General features: G+C 34.3%; 1 protein-coding gene across 1 annotated transcript in view; it reads right to left on the bottom strand.

Moving 5' to 3' along the window:
• Positions 1 to 26686, bottom strand: part of ERBB4 (erb-b2 receptor tyrosine kinase 4) — a 1112005-nt gene that overhangs the window by 496344 nt on the left and 588975 nt on the right. Inside the window, exon 3 of the mRNA XM_030852949.2 lies at positions 19097 to 19283. Within this exon, the coding sequence (XP_030708809.1) occupies positions 19097 to 19283 (187 nt within the window). The remainder of the gene's footprint in view (positions 1 to 19096; positions 19284 to 26686) is intronic.

Here is a 26686-nt window from a genome sequence, read left to right as displayed (position 1 = left end):
TTAGCTCCTGTCATAAGAAGACTCAAAATGCATAATGGCCCAAACATATAGAGTTAGAAATGTCTTGCTCATATAAATCTAAGAAGTATTTATGTACTACTTATGTCAAGGGTATGTAAGGGCTATTCCTGATTGGTGAGCAAAGACTTGTGATAGCAGATAGGGGCTGCTACTTCATAGAGTCATCTGGAATTCAGGCAGTTGAGTTCCAGGTACCATGAATGGAATTTTACAGACATTAACCCCTTTCATCTCAGTAATGAATTTAATCCATTGTTCTTTCATAAAATTCCCTTTTCTAATGATTCATACATACTGCCTAAAGACTTGCTAAACAGAAGAGTATGATTACACAACTGCTACTACAAGTCTTTCACATACCATTCAACTCACCCAACCCACAAAACTAAGAACTGGGAAAAAAATTCACTTTTGTGTTTATATCATCCCTACCTATACTTTTTTTATTTTGGTACATGTTCTCTAAATTCAATCCAGATTCATGTCCAGGTAACTGATACCCTTATTTTGTTCCATGGGTGCCCCTTATATCATCATCCACACAGCTATGCCTTCTTTGACCAGAGTCCCAGACATTTCCTAACCCACTCTTTTAGTCACTGCTTATTAATTTCATGCATAAAATAGGAGCTGTTCTATCCTAAGATATACTGGTTCAATGTGATATTAATCTATGACATTGTATACTAATATATGAGACCTACAAATACTGGCTGTTACTCTAATGTAATGAGCAAAATTTCATAAGCCACACATGAGAAAGTCAAGCTACTTTCTTTACGAGAACATGGACTTCAAGCTAAATGGAATACAAAATTTTAATAGTGGTGATTTTGGGATTCATTATACAATTGTAATGACTACAAGCAGGACTTGATTAAGTTATATCTCTTAACATAAGTGCTACAATTATTGATAGGTTTAGGTTCTAGAAGACAGAATGGTGGAGGGCAAAGTAGAAACAGCGACTTATTGGTCAAAGCACATTGTGCAGAGTTTTGAAAATAAATTCCTCGCCATAGATACAAAGTTTTTAATAAGTTAAAACAAATGACTTGTTACTGTGAAAATTTAAATATAATGTGGATATGTTCTGTCCATTAAACTATCTATGTATCTATCTATCTATATTTAGCCTCATTTCATTACTTAGAAGAAATAGGCACTACACTTTTTCAGAACATAGAGGTACAGTACTACCACCAAAGCAATGGAAAGGACATTTGTTTTTACTTCTGGCTTCTGAAATAATGAGAATGGCTTATCTACTGCCCCGTTTATGTAAATAATGAGATTCTAAAGTAAACAGAGACAATTATCTGACTGCACATCAACAAAATGCCTTCAAGCAAAAAAGCATGACAACCATATTAGCTTTAGATTCTGGAAAATACCAGTGTAGAGTGAGGAAAATAAAACCACTAGGCAAAGTTCAAAACAATCAGATTCCACATATGGCTCTAACCCTGTGCCCTTTGAAAAGTCATTTTTCCTCTCTGCGCCTCAGTTTATTGATTGGTTGATTAGTTTTCCTTATCTGTAAATTAAGTAAATTAATTATCTGTATAAGGAATGTAAATACTACTTAATCAGCATAACTGTTGGAAAAATACAATAGTATTTTCTTCTGTAATCTTTAGCATTTACACGGATACTAAAAACAGTGTTTACTATGTATTCTCTTACAGTATTTACTATTTCTAGCACTTACTATGTAATCTCTTTTATTAAAAAATAATTCAATCTTCTTTTATAATGCATACAGTAGTACATCAGTGACACTCATTTATCATATAATTCTAAGGCACTCAAAGAAGAAGGGAAAAAAACACTCATTTATCATATAATTCTAAGGCACTCAAAGAAGTCTTCTATCCTCCTGAAATTCAGGAACAGGTCTGCTCAGAAACAACACCATTTAACATGGGTCACACACCTAGAATATTCACACAATCCCAATAGCAGCAAGAAAGATTCACTAAGGACAGAGGCAGGGCGCTGATGATTTGTTAAATTTCACTGAGACCCTGGCCTCAAGAGTGAAAAAAATCTTGTTAAATTTCCTGCCCTGAACTTCATCTGTATGTAGAATTATATTTTTGAATTTTCCCTGAGAATAATAACTGTAACCTTTTATAAAGAGTGGGTTTGTTCTCAGCAAAGCCAACCCCTCTACCACCCAACCCTGGGAACACAACCGTCACTGTCATGTGGAGAAGCCCGTAATGTGAAAACCAGAGGACTGTGCCTGTTTGTTCACCGTTATCAAGTGCCAGCCTGGGGGCTCCCCCTGGTTAAAGAGCTCTGACGTCTAAACCACAGAGCAACATAAACTCTTCTTTAAAAAAACTTTTCTGTGCAAACAGAGGTTTAGTAGCATGTTTTCTTCCTGGGAGGAAAAAGAGCATGCCTCTTACCATGAAGGCTTCAAGATGTACTCATCCTTTGCAAGCTCAGTATTCTGAATAGTTATATGAGGCTTCCCATGACTGGTCAGCTTTAGTTTAAGAGTTAATAATGAAGGGCTCATGATAAGAAAATGATATTAATATGACATCAAACCTATGTTTTGTTGCCTTTCAAGGAAGTAATTACTTGAATCACTTAGAGAAAGTTTGAATTTTTGGTTAAGTTTTTATTTTTTAAATAAAAAATATCTTTACGTGGCATATTGAAAATACGTTTAGCAGAACACTTCTTCCTAATCTATAGTTCCTAAAACAATGCCTTGGGTATAAATTTAGAGTGACTGGAAGCCTAGTTTCAAACTTTATTTAAGAGAACAAGGGTGAAAGCACTTTTAATTGTCCCCTTTAGTGGGAGAAAAGTGTCAATCTTCTAATAGCTTTAAATAAATAAATACACAAACTAATAAAAAGACAAAAAGAAAACTTAGGTGCATGTAATAGGTACTCAACTCAGTGTCATCCTTCTGTACTTTGCCCTCAGTTAATACAGTCTGTGATCTCAGATTCTAGGTATGTGATTTCTCAAATCCTGACTGTTGACTGTGGCATCTATCTCTGTAGATACACATACAGAAGTGGAATGTTTATCTTCAGAATGAGTGTGTGTGTGGGGGGGTGGGTGTGAGAGACACAGAGAAAGGTGTGTGTGACAGAGATAGGGAGAGAGGGGAGAGAAAGAAAGAGAGGAGAATATGATTGCGTAGTTCATTTGTAATTTACTCTTTTTCTTTTGGCAGAGTATTTCAAAAGAAAGCCATGTGTTTTAAAACATAAAAAAGAAAACCAAAAGGGTTCTTGCAAGACAGACCCTAGAGCAGTTTGAAAACATCAAATAAAACCCCTCCAGCATCTTCTCCCCATGTGATGCCTTTGTACATTCATTTCAGCCTGTGGGCACATTTCCCAAGACACACAAAAGGTTTCAGTGCCATGTTGATAGATATAAACATATATGAATTACTCATTTGCCATTCAGTGTACTGAGTTCCATACTACTTTCTATTAGATTGATTTTATATGAAAATGAGTTCTTGGAAGGCAAATATTATTCCAGACTATGATTAGAAAACTAGGATTATAACAAGTTAATTACGGTATTCCTTGGATATGTGTCAACAATACCACAATATGCAGGGTTATGCATCATAGTTAGAAAATATACATGCACAAATGCATGAATATCTGTATCTGTGTGCATATTAATGCATATACACATATACATATATGTATTTTATATTTACTTGGAGAGAGATATATGTGATCTATATCTATCTATCTATTTACATAGATAGATATCCTCTTTTTCTGTTATCTAGTTATAAGCCTATTTTTCTGTTCCTCTCTTTGCTCTTCTAATTTATCTTTTGCTTATTTCAGGTATGTGTCTGTTTATTTTTCTTTTTAAGACTTTGACATAGATACAACCTGTTCACTTATATGAATGTATTATTACAATTGTTTTACAGAAAGCTGATTCTGTAATCTAACATAATGAGTAATATTTTATATACTACCACTTTTCAATTTTAAGTCTCAGAAACTCTGCCTTACTTATGGGGTAAAAGGTACCTACAAACATGATATAAATCTACAAACGTACGTGAAACTCTTTAAGAAGGTTTTCCTAAGCCTTTATCTTTGGAGTAAAGACTCTAATTTAGAGCATAACCCTTGAGCTTCATGTGGTCACTGAGTCTAGAAACCAAGCTGCCTCTCTGCAGTTTTGTCACATCTCCACTGTTTTGACAGCATATGGTTCATTTCTGTTTCACACACTGACAGAGAGCCCCAGGCATGCTATAACAATTGAGCTCCCAAAACACTATCAGCACCAGCCTGCCTTTTCTCTAGACCTTCAAGTTCTCAAGCAAACAATAAGTAGGTGTTTTAATTATTTTTTAAAAACCCAAAAAATATCTTTTAAAATTGATCTTAGCTTTTTAAAATAAGTCATCAAAATATCCTTACTGCAAGTTCAGTAAGTAGGGAGAAGTGAAAAATATACTTTGTATTGCTTCTGCTTATTTAGAACAAAGCATGAGATATCTAGGCATTCAAATCCCATTCTTTCTTGTGTAATGGGATTTAAAAGAAAGCAATGATTAATGTGTTTCAGGTACAGTATAAAAGCAATCTCTGGGGAAAAGAATTCTTAGCTGAATGGGTAGCTCTACCCAGCAGAGACATTTGAATACTTTGAGAGGAACTAAGAAATTAAGAAATGAACAAAAATGAATAGGATTTGCTTGGCACCACTGGGAAACCTTGGCTTAAACTCAGTATTTAAAAATCAACTAAATTGGTTTAGTTGCTCAGCTTATGTTCTTTTCTTTTTCTCTCGAAAAGTCATTCACAATTTTTGTTTTGTTGTTGTCATTGTTGTTTTTCTGATGTTTCACAGACTTAGCAGAGAAGTAAAACAATTTATTAAAAGAACAGTGGGTCAACCTTTAATGACATATAGCTAAATGTAAATGCATGTGGATACTATTGCTACAGCACATTGTTAGGACTATGCTAGGAAATAAATAGACAATGAACAATTAAATCCTAATAAAGTCCCTAGATACCCACATGGAGTTGCATTTTTAATTAAAAGCTTGAACTTCAGTTCCCAAGTGTTCAGAAAATAAAAATACAATATCATTCTCTGCTGATTTGGGAGGGTTACTGTCATGCCCTCACTTGTTCTAAGAAAGGAAATTGAGCACTAAGAAAATGTGACTCACACTTTGCCTTAGAACATTTCCAGGATGGTAGGCAGCAGGAAGATATCATCATGTGATTAAAAAAAAAAAAAAAGAAAAAGAAAGAAAAGAAAGAAAACTAAAAACAAACCAAAAATTTCTATTTTGTAATTAAAAACTCAGTGCAAGAGGTATTAGGTGATATATCTAAGGTACAAATGGGAAGAAAATATGAATCTTCTGTTTGCTAGTGAGGTTAGGCTTTACTAAAATCAAATACATCTGTCAATAAAGAACCAATACAGAACACATCATAGAGATGTGGAAAGGATTAACTAAAAAGTGAATACTCTTAAATACTACCACTCCATTGAGGACTATATAAAGAAGGAGGAAACAGGAAGGGAACTAACATATATTTTGTGTTAATCACTATGGTAGGCAGTTTGGATGCATTCTTTCATTCAGTTCTCATTTTCAGATGAGGAAACTGAGGCACAGGACTTAAATGATTTTGACGTTTCCCTTGTTAGTTGCGGTGCAAGTATGAAATTTCACATTTAACAGTTTTTAAAAATCAGGTTTGTTTTACTATTTCAAGCTGCCGGGACTAGAGGAGAGTGTGTTGGAAATATCATTTTCATAATCTAGAAACATACCTTCTCATCTAAATGACATAAACTAGATTTTAATTTTGATCATAAATCAACATTATCAGGAAAAAGTTTCATTTCTGGATCAAGAATTTTTCAATCATTTTACTTCTGAACTCTATTTTTAATACTTTGCCCTCCCCAAAACTATTCCTGACTTTACGCCCAAATCTCAGAGTATGTCTTGGGTACAACAAAAGCTACTTAATTCTCTGTGATTGTTTTTCATTTTTTCACGGGTGAAGTGCTAATCAGAGAACTATAAACTGCAACAATCAGAGTTGGCTCTTATAAAACACGTCATAGATATGTATGGATTTTCAACTTTGTATGTTCTCTGTATTTCACTGATTTTATTGCATCTTGTTCACAGGACATTTTCAACTTTACAAACTAGTTGACTTAATTAGTTGCAATTTTAATTAGAAATGTTTTGCAGAACAGAAACCACTTTGGGTGCCATCATTTTATGTTTATCTATATATGTGAAATTTAGAAATACACTATTTTTGAACCTTTGATTTCTATTAATTTGACAATTATATATTCCTCTTTACCTCTTCTTTAAAAATCTAAGATTTTGTGATTCAGAAGGAAAATGTTTCAAAGTATTCTCTAGTATTGAATAACTTACTAAGTCATATTTTAATGAATTAAATGTAAATGAACTGAAAAGATACACTAAATCTCCCCCTGATTTAAATTTAAATCAGACATCAAAATTGAATGAAATGGCTCAACAAATTCTATTCAGTTTTAAACATTTTTAAAAATATTTTATATTTAATAATAACCAAATGTAATATAAGTCACTGCCATAGTAATATGTATTAAATACATAAAACAGTTGAATAGCTACTTAAATTATGCAGATAATCTTCAATGAAAAGGAGTTGCTAACCTATTTTGTGACCTCTGATGTATTTATTTTATGCAAGTGATAGTTAGATTTTCTTAATGTTTAAGAGGCACTTGAGCCAAGACACTAATTCTTGACCCATCCCTTTCTGTGAACACCATAGGCCTGCATTTGAAGCATGATACAATTTTAATTGCAAAGATTTATCATTATGATATGTAATTTCTAAATACATGAAATGACAATGTAATGCATAGGTGTGAAATTCAGCCACGCATTCACTATGTGAAAAGTGATAGCTGTGACATAGGCTGCTTCTTGCTTCATTTCACTTTTCTACTTAGGTTAGGTAAAAGATATATTTATAGGTATGCCAAGTACTAACTACTTCATTATCTCTTCCATCTTTTCATTGCAAAACATACTAAACAGTATTCTTTGAATGACACTATAAAGCACATGTCAAATTTCATAGTATTTTGTAGATAGGTGGTGAATTTGGATTACAACTGAGTTATACATGAACTCTAGAATTACTTTTGTTTAATTTTCTTCCCTTTAGTGAATGAGAATTCATACCTAAGCACATATAGATTGAAATATATTTTTAAAAAAACTTAAAAATTGTTAACTCCCTCTCTCTAATACCTTAAATAAAATCATTTTTGGAATAATATAGTAGAAAGAGCACTAGACTAAGACAAGGATCAAAAAACATACCTTGACCAAATGTACAACCTCTAGAGCTAAATCAAAACAAAATAAAACACACAAAAAATACACTTGTTTATCTGTTTTTGTTTTTAATTCTAGTGTTAATTTTAGAAAAGGTTATCAGGCCATTTCCCAATTAGGGCACTTCACTTAATTCTGTTAGTACACTCCATCATTTTCGTTCCTAATATCTGTAGGAATAAACCTAAATAGCCTGCCGAAATGTTTTTCAATATTGTGAGAAATAATTCAATCTACTTATGCAGTCTGCATCTTTTTTACAATAATTTAACTTCTTAAGTAAGGTATCTACACTAAGCAAAGCCTCATTAGGAAATAGAAGAAAGAAAGATTGAATGAGGAGTATGACCTGGACCATATAAGTAACTTCACAGATTCTCCATTCATTCACACATAGCAGGAGATGATAAAAGTTCAGTGTCACATGACCTCCTTCCTTCTCAGAATCTCTATAGCATGGTGATAAAGGAAAATCTGGAATTATACCACCTGGCTTCAAATCTGAACCCCATAGATTATTGTGAGCTCTGTGGCATGTTGCTTAATATTTGAAAACTGCAGTTTCTTCATCTTCAAAATGTTAATAACCACAGTAACCTACTAATTGGAGTTTTATCATAAGGATGAAGAGAGACAATATTTATAAACCAGTAACATATATAGTAAATGCTTATTAATTATGGATGTCATCATTATTATTATTGTTAATAATAATAGTAATAGTAGTACATACATCCTTGGATTTATTATGCCATATAGATATTTTGTTTCCTAGATTTATTATGCTAAAAGGGGCAGGTATAGTTAAAAACAAAGACACAAAGACTAAAAGAATTTTAGTGAAATTATAGTTTAGAAGCTAGCAGAATTTATAGTAGGATTCTTGATGAGACATCACCAGATGTATAATTCTACATAATATAGAACCAACCCACCAAACATTAAAGCAGAGTGTTTAGAGGATTTGGGAACCATTAAAATTGAAATAGATATTTTGTCAATAATTGCCAGAATATGCTCATTAAATGCCGTTAAAATATCTAATTAAAGTTTGAAGTCCCTTTATTTCATAGCAGATTGAAAAATCAAAAATGCTCTTTCTGATATCAGCTTTTTTCCACATTACTGATACCACAAAAATCAAACCTCTAATTTGCATCACAGCACAAATGAAATTGTGTGAATTGAATGGTCTTAGAAGGAAGAAAAAGGTTATGGATTATCATTTTTCTTCACTTTTCCCTGCAGGTATTCCTCAAAATTGTTATGGTTATTATGATTTAATAACCAAAACAATCTGACTTAGCTTACAATAGAATTATAGTTAGAAAGTATAAAATATATTTCACAAAATGGGCCATAAAGTATGAAGAGTAGGAGAAGGGTAAAATACTATGAGAGGTAGAATAACAGAGAAAAGCATTGCACTGAACTTCCAAGTAGACTGGTCAAAAAGATACAAGTGAAAAGATCTTCTTTTCTGTCATATATCTTATAATAATCTAACTGATATGCATTACTAAGAGAGGAATGTTTAAGGGACATTCCTAGAATAAATGATTTTTTTTTTTTACCTTTGAAATTATTTCCTTCTCTTTTGCCAGTACAGCCAATAAGCCAATTATATCCAGGAACAAAAAAAACAATAATTCAAATTTCCTGTTTAGTAATGTTTATTACATCAAAAGGTGTTAAGCCATGCAAATTCACTTTTACCTATTCTCTGATAGATACAGATAAATGGAAAATACCATTCATCGTTTATGAAATATTGGCCATTTCTATTGCAACTTGTTTCAAATACTTCCACAGTAGTTTTATCATTACAAGAACAGCTATTGTGCTATGATACAGAAAATAATAAGAGGTTTGTTGTATCTCTATTTTCTTTATATATTATTAATTTATCAATTCTAAAATGCATACAATTTTCATATTTAATATTGCTAAGATCTCAATTTTTCATACAATCATTTACATTTATGCTGGGATTTTACTTTTTCTCTTTTTTAATGTGGCGTGCAAACAATGGCCAAAAATATTTTTTCAAAATTAATAATGACTTAAATTTGATGAAATATCGTAGTTACCTATTTGATAAAATGTTTCATAGAAGAGTTTCTTTTGTTATCTGTTATTAAATAAATATTATGTAACAAAGAAAAACTTTCAACATAAACTGGAACATCCTAAAGATATGGGCATTGTCTGTGCCAGAAGTAATTCTCAGCAGACTTTTCAATATAGTTTCTTAGCTGTAAAAGTCATTAAAATCTCCTAGTCCTTAACTTTTTCAATGAACTTATTTAAGAAATAGACATAGGGACCTACTTATAACTAGATGCTTACACTGTGGGAACTGAAAGGGAGAATAAAAATCTCATTTATAAAAAGTCAGATTTCTGACAAACAGAAATCTAAAGTCATAATAATTAGCAGTTTAAAGCATATTAAGAAGCAAAGCACGACATCCAGAACCCAGCTTACTCAAATATAATATGGTTAGGTCCTAAATCACAAATGACACCTTTTATAACTTACAATTTGATTATATAAGTCAAACATGCTTTCAATGGTTGTAAAAATAGACTGTTTCTATTATTTGGACCAAAAGCATTCTTCTTCTCAAGTAATAATGAATGACATCTATTTCAGGAACAGCATTTAATGCTATATGTAGTTTATAATTCAACTTTCACAACTGTCTTATGAACTAAGTGTTCTCATTACACTCAGTTGAAGAGGAAATCAAGCCTTAAAACATTGAATCACTTGCCTCAAAAAAGGATTTCAACGGAGGAGGTCCGGATTCAGAGCCTGTGCTCTGATTCTCCAGGCTTGTAAATTTAATTGCCTCCTGCGTTGGGTTCAGTAAAATATGCTGTCCTTTAATGCTTCACTATCTAATATGACTGCCACTAACCACATTTGGCTATTTAAATTTAAATAAACTACATTAGATAAAATTAAAAATTAATTTCCTTCATCGCACTAGCCACCTTTCAAGTTCTCAGTAGTTACATTTGGCTAATGGCTACTCAATTATGGAGCACAGACTGAATGTTTCTATCATCACAGAAAGTTCTATTGGACAGTGCTGCTTTAGAAGGTAAAACAGATTAAAATGAAGGCACTTAACTCCACAGAGATGCTTGAGTAAAAAATAATAATATAATAATTGGGGAAAATACATTCACATTGCAGTTGGTGGGTAAATATTTGTCAGAAATATAATATTTACTGAGAGAAAACAGGTAGAGATAATTTGGAATAGTTCATGTCTCAGTACAATGTCTTGAATATAAAAGTGGAAGAAAACAAAGCTAACAAATATTTGAATTGACATCATTTTCCAAAAGAATCCTTAACTTTACCAGTAAAACGGAGTCTATTAATAAACATTTGAGTTATGGCTGAATTCAGTAACTTCGAGTTTTAAAAAGCTGTAGTAGAGGGGCTTCCCTGGTGGCGCAGTGGTTGAGAGTCCGCCTGCCGATGTAGGGGACACGGGTTCGTGCCCCGGTCCGGGAAGATCCCACATGCCGTAGAGCAACTGGGCCCGTGAGCCACGGCCGCTGAGCCTGCGCGTCCGGAGCCTGCGCATCCGGAGCCTGTGCTCCACAACGGGAGACGCCACAACAATGAGAGGCCCGCGTACCGCAAAAAAAAAAAAAAAAAGCTGTAGTAGAATGGCAGTAGCTATGAAATTAGTTAATAGGTCTGATACTTTAAAGTCATATCCAGTATTTATCGTATTGTCATTTTATGTGTTTGTTTGTATTTTACTGTCAACTTACCACCATTTCCCATACATACATTCATGATGTATTAAAGTATTATACAACAATTAAAATCAGGAAGTTCTTTCTAAAACACAACCTTCATGTCTGCTGTTTAAAGTTTGGATTGTTTATGTTTACAGCCATTTTAATATTTCACTGACTATGGCCTCACCTAGAGAAATTGTCCTAAACATTTCTTAGCAATGGCACAATATGAAGAGATGAAAAATAGGTCTAGATTCTAGAATAAGGTGCCCTTATTAGCCACAACACTTTAAGCCTCATTTCCTAGATGTAAAATTACAATAAAGATACTCTCCAGCTGTGTGTGAAACAAAGAAAAGGAACCTTGAAAGCATTTTGTGAAGTTGAAACTCCATGACAACATGGGAAATTATCAGTATCATGCCTTTGGTAAACATGGGAAGAGAACAACATGTAGCCTCATTTCTTATCTCTGGCTGAGAGTTTTAGGGTCTGCCAAGCTTGGGGCTGCCTCCTCTAACTAAACTTGTCAAAGACTCCACACGTTCTTTATTCCCGCTCAAATACAGTTGCAGGCTATCCCCAAATACCACTTAAACTGCTTCTCGAGTTCTGATGTGCCATGAAGCAATGCTTCTGGCCCCAATGTTGTTTGGTGACTGGGAGTGATGCAGAGAATTTGCCAACTCTATTCAGTTGAGTATATGCACGCCTGGCAAAGCTAATGTCCTGGGGTAAAGATGAGGTAGCTATTCTGATATCTTTGCTTTTTTTCTCAGAGTGAAATCATGGACTTATGGTGATAACAAATCAATTTCTCTTACTACATTTAAGACCCCGAGGAGCAAAGATTTTCCTCCATCTCTAAATGTCATAAGCAAACAAGCATGGTGTCTCAACAAATGAGCTTTAATAAGGGAATTTGTTGATCTTACATATTTTCTTAGAATATATATGCTTTCTCTTAGGGAGGGGAATATACAGATCTTGGTGTATCTTAGAGACAAGAAAGAATAATGACAGGGGTTTAAAGACTCAAGCAGGAACTTTTTCTGAGAGACTCTCATAATGCTAGTTTTTCCCAAAATTTTTCCTAAGGATTCTATAGCGATGAAAAAGAATGTAGCTCACAGAATGGGACCTTTTAGGAAAACTGAATGGGATATAAATCAAGGGGGGTGCTTTTTATGGGCTGAGTAGATTTTCTTAGTACTAGTGATTGAAAAGATGATGACTAGTGGAGAAAAAATGGTTCTGTTCCTTGAAAATCCCTCTTCCCATGTCTCATTTCTCCAATAACAATCTCCCCTCTGATCAGTCGTATAGCAGGAGATATTCCCATTTTACCTTCATTCAATTTCATAAATTCACTCATCAGTTCTCTAAAGCTGAGAATGAGTCCTAGAAATTTGCTGAAATGGTCACACTATCTGATCCCATATTTATAACATTTTCTTTCAACTATATTTCTGTTTTACTTATACACATAAACATATTGTTATCGTTTTCCTTTTCTAGTTAATATACACTGTTTGATATGACAAGCAAACAATTCTTCTTTGAAAAATACTGATTAGAGTATCAATTTTAGAAATTGCGGACCTGATCTAAAAATTGACACCTTCATAAGAATGCGCCACTGTTTGCTGATTTCATCCGACTCACAGCATTCTCACTATAGGTTAGTTTTGATCAAATCATTTTCCAACTAATTTACTTTAAGCTAGGAGTATTCTCGGAATCATTTTTTTTTTCCTACAGATATCACAATATGCTGAGTGCTTCTTCTTATGTAAATATTGGTAGTACTTTTGTCAAACATCGTATCTAACAGCAATCCCTGAACTAGGCTGGTTGAAGCCACTCATACATTACTAAGACCTTTCACAGAGCTGCTGAAGAATGCTTAGAGACTCTAGTGTCAGTAAAAGAACTTAGCATGAATATGTCTCTTGTCTTGGTCAAGACAAATGTCAGGGCCAATGAAGGGTGAAACATGATGATGGGAATTTGAAATGAAGGGCTAGGGCAACAGGTGCTTGGGGTGAGACACTGAAAGACTAGAGAAGAACTGTGAAGTACTGAAGGCAGCAATCATACTGAAAGTAGACAGAGAAAAGTCTCAGGCTTCTCACCACCGAGGAAGAGAGTTTATACTTAAAGTAATTTCTAAGTGGTATCAGAAGAAATGCTGAAACTTGGAGCATCTTTTTGTCTAAACAAATCACTTATCAAAGCCCCAATGAAGCAACAGGAACCTATTTGAATATGCAGAAACAGGTACAATTGTTTTTTCAGTGTATTGACACAAAGGAAAGCTAAAAACAAAACAATAAGAGAACTAAGATTTCCTAAGCATCCTCTATGTGAAAGGCACTGTGGTTGACAAGTTCCCTGCTTTATTTTGTTAGTGCCTATAACTAACACTGTGAGGTGGAATTTTCCTCTCAGTTTTAACAATGAAGAATCTAAATCTCAGTGAGACGTGGACTCTTATGTGATGATATGACATTTAAACAGAGATTTTTCTGATTCTACATCCATGTTCTTTTATATACACTGAGTCAGTTACAGGTGGCCTGTCTATTTCAAAATTAGATTATTTGACCATTACAAATAATGCCAAAGGGGGTTAAGAAATTTAAACATTAAAAGGTGCTGCATTACTCTGGTGAACTATTTTACTTAATAGCCTTTGCATACTTGAAGGCAGACATTCAGATGTAATGCTCAGATGTGACACTGTTCAAGTGTTACATCAGTTCAGATGTTGTATCTCCTAGACTAAGCATTTAACTTTACTTTGAGTCTGTCAGAATTCAGTAAATTTAATACACCCTTATTATTGTGGGCTCTCAAAATAACTTAAGCATTTTATATTTTGGTTACTTTTTTTGTGTCCACATCTCAAATAATAATCTGAGGTGACACAGTTAACCAAACAATTAGAATAGCCATAATATATTAAAGGCATTAATATATGAATCTGTAGGTCTAAAAATATGCAGCACATTTGGTTAACACTTGGAAAATATAAACTGTGTATTTGTATCATCCTAAATTTCACCCATTCAAAAGATATATTCTCATAATTCATAAGGTGAAAATTCAAATATTCTTCAATGTGAAATTTTTTAAGAAAAATGAACATATTCCTGTATTAAATTTGTACTGGACTTCCCTGGTGGTGCAGTGGTTAAGATCCACCTGCTAACATCAGGGGACATGGGTTCGATCCCTGGTCCGGGAAGATCCCACATGTCGCAGAGCAGCTAAGCCTGTGCGCCACAACTACTGAGCCCACGTGCTGCAACTACTGAAGCCCGCATGACTAGAGCCTGGCTCCGCAACAAGAGAAGCCACTGCAATGAGAAACCCGCGCACTGCAACGAAGAGTAGCCTCCACTCGCTGCAACTAGAGAAAGCCCGCGCGCAGCAACAAAGACCCAACACAGCCATAAATAAATAAATAAATAATGAATAAAAATATTTGTACCTGGCTTATCATCATTATAAATAGGACATGTATACTAGAATATATATAAGTACACAGATACTTCTCAAAGGTTCCTTCATATCTACAATATATTGATGAAATTGTATAATACTGTCCACCATTACTAACAGATGAGGTAATTTTATAAATTATAAAAGGGAAAAATAACAGTGGTTTTTATGTCCCATATAATGAAATAACCTTTATATTTTGGCCAGAAAGGTGACTAAACAAGTAGGAGCTCATCAGCTTAAGGTTGTAAGTATATTATATTAAATGTTGGCTTGAATTTCAAAGAGGAATATTTGGCTAAGAAGGAGCTGGTAAAAAAATTATCAGAACATCATCACTGGGAATGATTAATAAGAACAACAGCCACATGCAAGTGACCTTAAAAGAGTAAGTAATAATGAACTCTGTCCAGCTCTGTCCTCTGATGCAGCAGTGTCATTCCCAGTGGCCTCGAGGTGATTATATGCCTGAAGAGACACACTGATGGAAGTATGTTCTCTCTCTTGACCAGAAAAGGATGACCCAGTGTTAACAGGGCACCTAGAGCTTGCCATGACAAGTTCCTTATTCCCTTTTGGATTGTGTGGCATATCCTTAGTCTAGGGACCTGCCTCTTCTCCACTCTGCCCCACCTCACCCATAATGAACCAGGGAAATGTGAGTGGCAGCAGTAAGACAAGTCTTTCTGGAAAATATATTTAAGTATGTTTCTTGTCTTTGGGCACATCCAAAATAAAAGTATCTAAGTGAGATCTGTAGTAATGTTTATAGTCCAAGGAATAGCTTTTGGTGAGCATCAAGTTAAGTTAGTTAGAATGGGTAAAGTGGTCAGTTAATTGATATATGTATAAGTGGTAACCAACCATTAACCGTTATATATGACAGTCTTCATGTTAACCGAACATCCCTTTTACACAAAGATAGAGTTTGCAGGAGGCATACATACTATTATAAAGGCATACTAGTCTAAAGTCAACACAGCAAAAAAAGATTTCAGGAGAAACATAATATGGATACATCAAAAAGCTTTAAAATCTCAATCTCAAAATTATTTTTTACAACACTAGTATTTGTTATTTATCTTGCTGAAAGTGCTCAAAAGGAAAATTTTGCTTAAAAGGAAAGTTCTCAATAAATTATTATTGTCCTTGTAATGGTTTACCATTACGTAAAGTTGGTGTTAGACAAAATGGTAATATGGAAGAAATTTTATTCCTGGCATCTTTTTTATTTCCAAATTCTTTTATACCCACATTTCCATCCAGGCTGCTAGTGTATTGTTTGCATTCTCACACCAGTCGAGAGTATATTTCTTGTCATTCAATCAAAAACTTATCTGTTCTCTGTACCATTCCTTCTCTTCCTTCCAGGAGATAATAAGTGAATGAAAATTATTTGGATCGAGTAAGTGTGAAGAGATTAACTAGATATTTTGCTACAATTTCTTGGTATCTTTAATTAATTAGAACATTGTTTCTCAAACTTTAATAGTCATCAGAATCATTGGAGGGATCCTTAAATTTGGTGGGTCACATCCCCAGAATTTCTCATCCATTAGTGCTCAGGTGAAGCCCACGAATCTGCATATCTAGAACAAGTTCCCAGGTGATGCTGATGTTGCTGGCCCCTTAAGAACTGAGTTAAAGGGCTTCCCTGGTGGCAAAGTGGTTGAGAATCTGCCTGCCAATGCAGGGGACACGGGTTCGAGCCCTGGTCTGGGAAGATCCCACACACTGCGGAGCAACTAGGCCTGTGAGCCACAACTACTGAGCCTGTGCATCTGGAGCTTGTGCTCCGCAACAAGAGAGGCCGCGATAGTGAGAAGCCAGCACACCTCGATGAAGAGCTGCCCCCGCTTGCCGCAACTAGAGAAAGCCCTCGCACAGAAACAAGACCCAAACACAGCCAAACATAAAGAAAGAAAGAAAGAACTGAGTTAAAAATTTAATTCACTACTGTAGTTAGGTGGTGAGACATGTGACTACTCAGCAGGTTTTCTATTTCCCCTCATATTCCACAAGGTAAGTCTAAACTTAAGGCCAGCCCTGGTAGCCCTACTCTTAATATTTCAATAACATTAAATTAAAAAAGGAAAAAAAGTTTACCAATTTTCTTTGGATAGCCCATCAACAAACAAAATAAAACAAAAATCTTTTCAAAACACGAAAACAATCTCACCTAAAGTGAACTCCAATGCTTGCTTGCTACTTTAATCAGGTTACCTAGAACACTGAACTCTGTAAGATATTACTGTAGAGCAAACTTTATCTTCAATTCCTCTTTGATGAAGAGCTGAACAGTTATATGTCTCCTGTCCTTCCTCATACATTCTTACACACAAACACAGTCGTGCTTACTGTATAACTTCTGATTTTCAAAATTGGAGTTACACTCCTGATCTTATTACCTAAAATACGAACAACGATTCTAGATTATCTCTAGGAATAACGTTGGCATGTAATTGTCAACTATGTAATAAATATATTAAAATATCTGGAAATTTCCCAAATTGTCTAAATTTCCCACCGGTTATTTTACTGTACTTTTCATTAACTCATATTCAAAAAATGAATTAATAATAACTCTTGAACAAATACATATTTTTTTCTAAATACTCAAATCATTCTTTTATTCATTTATTAATTACCCATCTCTACTGCTGCACAGGAAAATATAAGGCTTTTTGGCAGTTTAGGGAATAGTAATATTTTTTAAATAATAGTGTTATATTTTGATTGAAACAAGTCAAACAACTGTCACAATCATAAGTAAGATGTGGTGTAAGCTCACTCAATAGACAAGGTATGTTTAAATGTGGCATAGTTTGACAAAATAACTCCTTTTTAATTTTTTAATAGTATTGATGTTAATGTGGAAATAAATAAGAGAACTCTTTAAAGACTAATTTTATGTGTGAAAAGATTCTTCAAATAGCACATATTTTGGAATAACATAATTTAAGTATCATAAAAATTTGAAAATAAATTTATTCAATTTTTCTTTAATATAATCAGAGAAAAATCACAAAGAAAACACAATGCTTCCTAGGCAAGTTTTAACTAGATCATGTTATTTTTAGATTCCTAATTTCAATCATTCAATTTTTCTCTATCTGTTCCATTTCCAAAAATCTTCCTCCTATCATTATTTCCATGCAAGTAGCAATTTAGTCAAATATCCTGCCCTTCAATAAGAAGACTATCTTTGAAAGAAAAAAAGGTAAAAATGTTGATGAAGGAATCTATAAATTCTGAGCAATTTGCATTTACCATTATGTCATCAATTCTATAGCAATCATGTTCAAAATAAATAACATAATCAACACTCCTTTCTTCATCCAAAATATCCCAATTTTAGCTCATGTCTAGATAACTATGAAGCTACTTCTAACTTAAAATTATATATTTTATGTCCACTGTAAATAAAAGAAGCATATAATTTTAATAACCTGACAATATTAATCTTATCTGTTTCTTAATATTTTAAGGGAATACTTCTAAAATATTTCAGATTCCAATATCAAGAAACATCAACACTGTGTGGACTCAAATGCACACAAAGTCAATAGATATTTTGATGCAAAATATATAGATCATATTAATTTACATTAAATTAATAGTTCAAACTCCTTTCTCTCACTGTGATATAATTACTAATTCGTGCATTTTGGTTACAGGCACATATGGCAAAATTCACAATTAGAATCCCTGTACCAAAACTCTGAACTATATGAATTGAAAAAATATCAGTGGGATTGCAAGGACCAGCTTACAAAACAAATTCCCTCAAAGTGTTTTTTGTAGCAAGATGATAATTTAAGTTGTTAGCAATTACCTATTTCCAACCTTAGGGGGAAAAAAATCACTGATGTTTTTAAAGCATTATGAGAACGAATTACTTATGGCATTTAGTGAGCTACTCAATAAAAGAAATCAAAACTGGATCAATACATTAGATATGTTTTTCGAAAATAAGGGATTATACAAAAAGCTAGATTAGTGGAACTAGATATAATGGTTTGTGCATTTACTGAGCTGTAACGAAAGTGAAAGTTAGGGTATTACTGCAGAGATTTGATGATATGGTCCACTGTTCACCTAAGACCACAAAACATAGCATTCTTAAACCTGCTTCATATCTCAGTTTTCAGTCACTGAGCATTTCCTTCGAGCGTACTTCTGTTCAGCTGAGATATAGTCAGACTGCATTTACAATATCTGTACATAAAACAAGGGAATCGCAGGGCATCATTTCTCATAAAATGAATAAATAGTATATACTTCAATGCTTTATAATGTTCCTCAATGTAATATACACTGGAGAAACCATACACCCATATGTGTGTGTCTATTATATTGATAATAAGAGTACATTTGCTATTTTATATATTTTCCTTACCAGTCAAGTTCTTCAATCCAAGTTCTTGAAGTCCAAAGTTTCCATCTTTTCTGTAGTTTAAAAATATTGCCAAGGCATATCGATCTTCATAAAGTTTTGTCCCACGAATAATGCGTAAATTCTCCAGAGGCAGATAGCGAAACTGATTAAGAGCCACCAACACGTAGCCTGTGACTTCTCTTATAGACTGAAAAGACACAAACAATTGCCTGTGTTAAATAATTAAAAACTGTTTGTCAGTATGTTTATGTAGTCATTTAGATAAAAATGAGTTATTTAATTCCAATTTTCAGCTTTTAATTGAATACACTAATTTCCATATTATACTATAAATAATTGCCTTGACACACAAGATCACAAGGGTTAGAATCTCATTTGAAGAATTAGTTGTATTTTTTTAAAAGTCAGGAATGTGTTTATAGTAAAAAGAATGAATTTTATTGTATGAAGCATTCCTCATATTTGAGATCTGAATACAATGAAAGGAATAAAGATCTCATTCTCCGACAGACTAAAATGAGGTAAGAACACGTAACCATCAATCAAACTTTATATTTAAAGAAAACAAATTGGTAAGCTTATCACAAATAAAACAAAGATGCCTTAGTTTGTAGACTGTAGACTGTGGGACAGATTTCAAGCTGCTATATTAGTGTTTAAATCTAGAGTTATCAAAGAACAATTGCCTTATACATCTCTGGCGAATATATGCATATATTTATATATAAAAATATGCATTAGATACTGATTATGGTTTCTAATTTGATTACAACCACAATTTTTATTTTGACTGTTTATTTTTTAAATGTAGTTGTCTATAATATAAGTTAATTACTTAAAGGTTTGTGAGACATTTTAAAGCAAAAAAAAAATCACAAAAAGGGCTTTAGGCTTCATCTAAAGCTATAGATTTTAGTAAAATGCAAATAATGACAGTAGTGGATATACATCTTATTTTTTTAATTAAACATAATTCAAAAGTGCTCAAATATTTGATATTATTTGATGTCAATTTCATGCTATTTTAGATCTCTTAATTTCAGATGTCCCAATGCTCAGTCCTTGGTCCTCTCTTCTATCTACTCTTCCCCCCTTGTCTTACCCAATTTTAAGGTTGATGATCTCCAAACTTTTACATCCAAACTCTCTCCTAAACTCCAGACTCATAACCAAGCCTACTCTGCATCTTCACTTGGATGCCTCATAGGCTTCTCAGATACACCTTCCCAAGACTGAACATCTATCTTCTTTCCCCATCCTCCTAACAGTCTTGGTCATCTTAGTTGATGTCAATCCAACCTTCCTGTTATTCAGGCCAAAGTCTTGGGATCATTCTTGACTTCCCTTTCCCACACCAAATGCAATTCATCCTATTTGTTCTATCTTTAAAAGGATTAGCAATTCAACCACTTAGGGCATCCACTGGTATCCTCTGAGCCACCGTCATTCTTCATCAAGATTACTGTAACGGGTCTCCCTGTTTCTACGCTTGATCCCTTTTGGTGTATTCTCAGTTAAGGCTAGCCCTGATGTTTTTAAAACATAGATCGAATCATGACACTTCAATTCTTAAAACTGAAATACCTCCCAAATCACTCAGGGTAACAGTCAAAGTTCTTTCAAGGATGAGTCAAAACCTATATCTGTGTTGTCCAGTAGAGCAACCACTAATCATACGTGGCTACTGAACAACTGAAATGTAGCTCGTACGAACTGAGATGTGTTGTCAGTGTAAAATACACTCTGGATTTCAAAGACTGCATGTTGAAATGAAAACATTTTAGATAAACTGATTTTTACTAGATGCATTATTAAAGTTGATTTTTACCTGTTTCTTTGTACCTTTTTTTGTGGCCACATGAAAATTTTAAATTACATTTTTATGGCTCTCATTGTATTCCTACTGGACGGTGCTACACTGTATGATCTGGTCATCATTCTTTTTCTGACTTCTCTTTTTAACTCTACACCTTGCTCGCTCTTTCCAGATTTGCTGGTCTCTTTGTTGTTCTTTCAACATGCTGAGAATGGTCCTACCTTGAGGTGCTCACTGTACTTTTAAGGGCCTGAGCGTCTCTCCCTCTTATTATCTTCTTGGCTGATTTCCTCACTGCCTTCAAGTTTTTGCTCAAATCTACCTTCTCAGTTGAGGCCAAGCCTGACTGATCTATTTAACATGGCAACCCTCCCATCTTTCCTTGCTCTAATTTTTATTGTTTCTACAGTACTTCTCACACGCTAACATAATATATAGTTTATATATTTACTACATTTAGTATTTATAGATTTTTTTCTCTATTTCCCAGAATATAAGCACTATAAGGGCAAACATTTTAATTTGTTCACTCATGTTTCCCAGGGGACCAGAACAGTGCTAGTACTTAGTAAGAAACCAACAAATGTTTGCTGAACACTCTGGCTCTTCTCTGGCCATACCTTCACCACTAGGTAGTCTACGGAGTCCAGAGGAGTACCCACCCGCAGCCTGCAATGCCCTCTTCTAGACAGATCATGCTCCAAACCCCTGTGAACCCAGAATTCCATTCCTCAAAAGCCACCCCCCACACCCGAGTACAGGGCCTGTAATATCATCTTTCCCAGTTCTGTTCTGTCCCCCAGACCACAGACTGTGCCATCAATTTGCATACAGTTAAGAAAGATGGGTGGTCCAGGTGCAGATGTTCAAGGGGAGAGTGTATGGATCCTGGATGTGAGGACTAGAGTGTCCATTCACTTGTGTGCAAGACCTCTCACAAAACTGGATAGAACTAGGTGAAGGAGGGGCTGGAAGCTGGAGGCCATCTCTCTCTATGCCACCATATTCCTGAGGAGTCCAAAAATTCTAACATTTTACTTGGCTTTCCAGGTTGTTATAAAGATATATCCATCAAAATGGGAGGATAGAACTTATTTTATTGAATAACATTTGCTTGATTTATAATAAACAATAAGTCCCACAGTATGTAGGCCTCCATGTATATTGTCCCAGGTCCACAATTCTTATTTTTTTTTAATTAATTTATTTATTTATATTTTTGACTGCACGTGGGCTTTCTCTAGTTGCGGTGAGCGAGGGCTACTCTTCGCTGCAGTGCGCAGGCTTCTCATTGCGGTGGCTTCTCTTGTTGCAGAGCATGGGCTCTAGGCGCACAGGCTTCAGTAGTTTTGGCTCACGGGCTCTAGGGCGCAGGCTCAGTAGTTGTGGTGCACGGGCTTAGTTGCTAAGCGGCATGTGGGATCTTCCCGGACCAGGGCTCGAACCCATGTCCCCTGCATTGGCAGGCAGATTCTTAACTGCTGCGCCACCAGGGAAGGCCCCAGGTCCACAATTCTTAAGGATAAACATGCTACCACTCATCATCATGATGAGTAGAATGCTAATAGAGCAAAGGTGGCAACAAAGAGGCAAGGGACACATGAAACTACTCATGTCTGGCATCAAATTGGGAACTCTATGTCACAACGGGAATTCCTGAGACACTGAGCATTTTAGATTGAAGAGATGAATGCTCTGGGGAATGGGAAGAGGGGTTAAAGATCAGCAGTGACATGCATTGTTTGCATGCTACAATTTGTTTTAAAATCACACTTGCCTGGAATAGTGGAGCCCTAGAGCCCTACAAGTTCTCCTTCAACCACTGTTCCAATGATTGTGCTGTTATCCCTTTGAGTTCTTAAAAGAGAGATCATAAACAATTTCTAACATCATTTGGTCTAAAAAGTAAAATTATTTCATTCATTATAAAAATAATTTATTTTTTTGGCTTATATATAATTATTATCAGCTGCTCTAGGTTACAATAATAGCACTATAATAAATGTTGGGGCAGAGGATATATTATCAATCCTTTGTCTAAAACATATTATAATATCCATCATTCTTCCTAACAAACTCACCATTAGCTCTAACTTCACCTAAGAAGTGGATCTTTTTAACAAAAACTGTAAAAATCTATTGGCTTATCTTAGGATAGAAGGTCACATTGATGGGATTATCAGAGAAAACATAGGTGAAGCACACTCAGGAAAATGAAGAGGTTTATGAGCAAAGACACAATGTCAGTAGGCAATTCTGCAGTGTTTATTAGAGGGATAAATTCTTTTTAGCTATTAATTGATACAGATGCACCATTTGGCATGGCTTTTGGACCACACATTAGCAGAGGCTACAAATAACTCGCAAATAATAAAGCCTTTAGTATAAAAAGTGTTATGGATATAAGCCAAGAACAATGGTGAAAATATAGAGAAAAATCAACTAATCATAGAAGAGGATGCTCCAAGTGCCTTTAGCTACATGAGAAAGTAAAATATAACTAAGAGCATCTTTGTTTTCACATAGTATTTAATGTAAAAATATTTGAATTAATTGCATTGTAAAATGTATGTACTCCTCATTCCAGAGTGTGCATTAAAGTATTCTTAGAAACATTTTTGTTATCTTCATAAAAGGTCAGGTTAATAGCAACAGCTACTCCCTTGTCCAGATTCTGGGACTGGAGGGATTTACTGCTTTAATTGAGATTCTTGTGTCTAAAATGAGTCTCTTTCATTACCCATTCTGCTTATTTATTACCCTCTGGTCTTGCAAAATAATGCATGTAACTTAACCATTACCTTAACAAATAAACTTTTTGCAGTGGGAACTCTGGGCATCATGATGTGTTAATGCTGAGAAAGCATATGTTCAAACCATTTTGAACAAAGCCGCCCATGAGTAGGTGATATGTAATTCATTCATGATGAATTATTTGCTAATAATGATGGTGAAGATCCTATTCACTCATCCCACATAACACTAACTCCTACACAGCAAATAATGTAAATATTAAGAGGAAAAAGATTATAGCAAATCCCTCAACCCAAGATTTATATCTGGAGGGGCTCATGGAATCAAAGAATTTTTAAAGAATTATGGGAGATGAATATAAAATTCTTATATTTAAAAGCCACAAATATGCCTTGTTTTGTCCTCCTAAGTTTTCCGTTTTCCGGAATTCAGAGCCACATTCTTGTAGGTACTCTTAAAACCTTTCTGGGAACAAATATCTTGAAACATCTCAATGGGAAACTCCACTGCAGATAACATGAGCTACCAGGCATACTGATTGCAAATAAAATTACAGGAAGCAACTTAGTAATGGCAGGATTTCTTAATAATGAAAAAGGGTCAGTAACATGCTTATGAGTTAATATCGGCAGGTCACTAAGAAACCTGGGTAAAAAGTCAAGAGATACCTAACGGTCAATTAAGCTTACAATGTCTGATTAGGTCACATAATCATGTTAGTTATCCATTGTTACTTTCTTTTCAGCCATTAGAAAGAATGTGAGCAGCACAAGACTTTTAAATGTCTCAAAATTTTTTATAAAAATAAAAACAAGTTTTAAGCATATGGACTTATCTGTGGAAAGTATAATGGTAAGAAATGTGGGCTCAACTACTAGGCAAAGCCAGGCTATGCTTTCTAACTTTGTGGTGTTGATCAAAATGTTTATCCTCTCTGAGCCTCAGTTTCTTCATCTTTAAAAAATAAATAGCAATACCTCTCTTATAAAGGTGTTATAAGGATTAGAAGATATAAGACAAATGTCTGTAAGAGTTCAGCAACTGCTAGCTATTACAAACACTGTTATCTCTGTTAATAGCCAAGGCAGACAAACTATCTGTGGACAATCGGAGTTGAAGACAAAAATATTTATAAGAACCATTGCTTTTAACCTCTTTGTTGCGTGACCTTCAGTATGTTTATATTTTGCCTCTTCAACTTGCAATTTATTCCTAAATTATCGAATTGGTTCCTTATATTGTTTCTGTGTATGTTATAGCCCTTAGTACAGACCCTGGCACTGAAAAGAGATTCAGTAATGACTGTTGAATTAAAAAGGAGAATGCAACGCTTAAGTTCTTCTTAGATATTGTTTTCCATCGAAAATGATTTTATGAACGTTCTGATAATAAAAAAAAAATTCTTTGAACAACACAATCATGAATTGTGACTTGTGTCCAAGGACCACAGTGGTAAGTAGAAATCATCAGAATGCACCAGAAAAGAGAAAACCCTGGCTCTGGTTCTGGTTCAGTATGGTTAGTCCCAGGAAACTGCCTGTTTTGTCAAATGAAAACTGAATACCCACCTACAGACATATTTCTCTTTGTGGTGGAAGCTGCTGCTGACTAAAACTGATTGATTTCCATTGTCAATGTACGCTTCCACAGCTACTTTGTTCAAGGAATGAATACCATTGACGATCATTAAACTTTTAAATGCTTCAAAACTCTTCTAATCCACGGGACAATTTGTTGTCCATGGCATTTGATGATGGAAATCAAAAGAAATGGAAAAATGAAAGAAATCTGACCAACTTCTCATACCATATTAGCAATAAGCTTAGAAAAAAAATGCATGGTTTGTTCTGAAGGACAGAAATTCATAACCATTTTTCCCACATAATATTTTAAGAAAAAAATGTTAAATCTGCAGTTATAAACTTCCCAGTATTTTCAGTGGGTGTCATTCAACCAAAGATTGAAGAGATTGTACTGCTGCACTGGGCTTTCCATTTACCTTCAGATCATTCCAGAAAAATCAGTCTTTATTATTTCTAAATCTCTATTGCGTTTCACAACTCTTATAACCACTGTTCATTTTTTTGTATTTGAAACAATTCTCTTATTCTTTAATTACAGTTGATTTTCTCTAATTTTGTACTTAGTGGGAATAGCGAATAGTTCCTTAAATGTTCCTTCATGTACCTTAAGATTCAACTGATTGCAGTACCTCACAATTTCTGAATATTTAATCAGTGTTTAGGGAAAATTTTACACATATTAAAATCAACAATACATTCTTGGCTAAATGTGTAAAACACTGTTTTCTAGATTTTTTCCTACTCAAATTATACATCAATTCCTTGTTATTTTTCTTTAGTATAGGCACCTTTGAAAATATACCTATGCACTTTTGTCAAGACTTTCTGTAGCAAGTCAAAATAGTTCTGAATTCCTATCTTCTACTCCAGTGCCTTATGCACTCATACCCAATTAGGTATTATCCACAAGTAATACTAACATATTCCATTAGTCAAGATGTACACAAATATAATAGTGATTACTTATGATCAGTAGACTTGAATTAAATAAATCTGTAGTATCACAGAGAATAGTGCGGAGCAGAGAACTATGGGAATGGGGGATTGGGAGAAAAAACCCCTCTGCTTGTAATGACTGCAGAATTTATGTGTTCTCTGACGGTGACAAATGTAGTAGCAAATTGTAGCCTCTCTGACAGTAGGGCTTTCCATTAAGTTTCCCTAGGCAATTAATTTCTGTCTCTGCCCTTACAGCAAACCTGGGAATTTCTAAAGCAGAGAATATTCTTAACTATGATAAGATATTAAGAAATTTACCACAAAAAATTAGTAAGCATATAGCAACCATTACATATTCCAGTTGCATAGAGATAGAAATTGACTGTCAAATATCTAACTCACATGTGAAACCTCCAAACATTATAGAGTATTTGGCTTTAGAATCTTGCTTTCAGTTTTCCCACTTTCCTTAAAAATCCAATGATTAGACCACACTGG

The sequence above is a fragment of the Globicephala melas genome, chromosome 7 (assembly GCF_963455315.2).
Source record: "Globicephala melas chromosome 7, mGloMel1.2, whole genome shotgun sequence".
NCBI lineage: Eukaryota > Metazoa > Chordata > Mammalia > Artiodactyla > Delphinidae > Globicephala > Globicephala melas.
The sequence above is the reverse complement of the archived record's forward strand: the minus strand, read 5'-3'. Positions and strand labels throughout refer to the sequence as shown.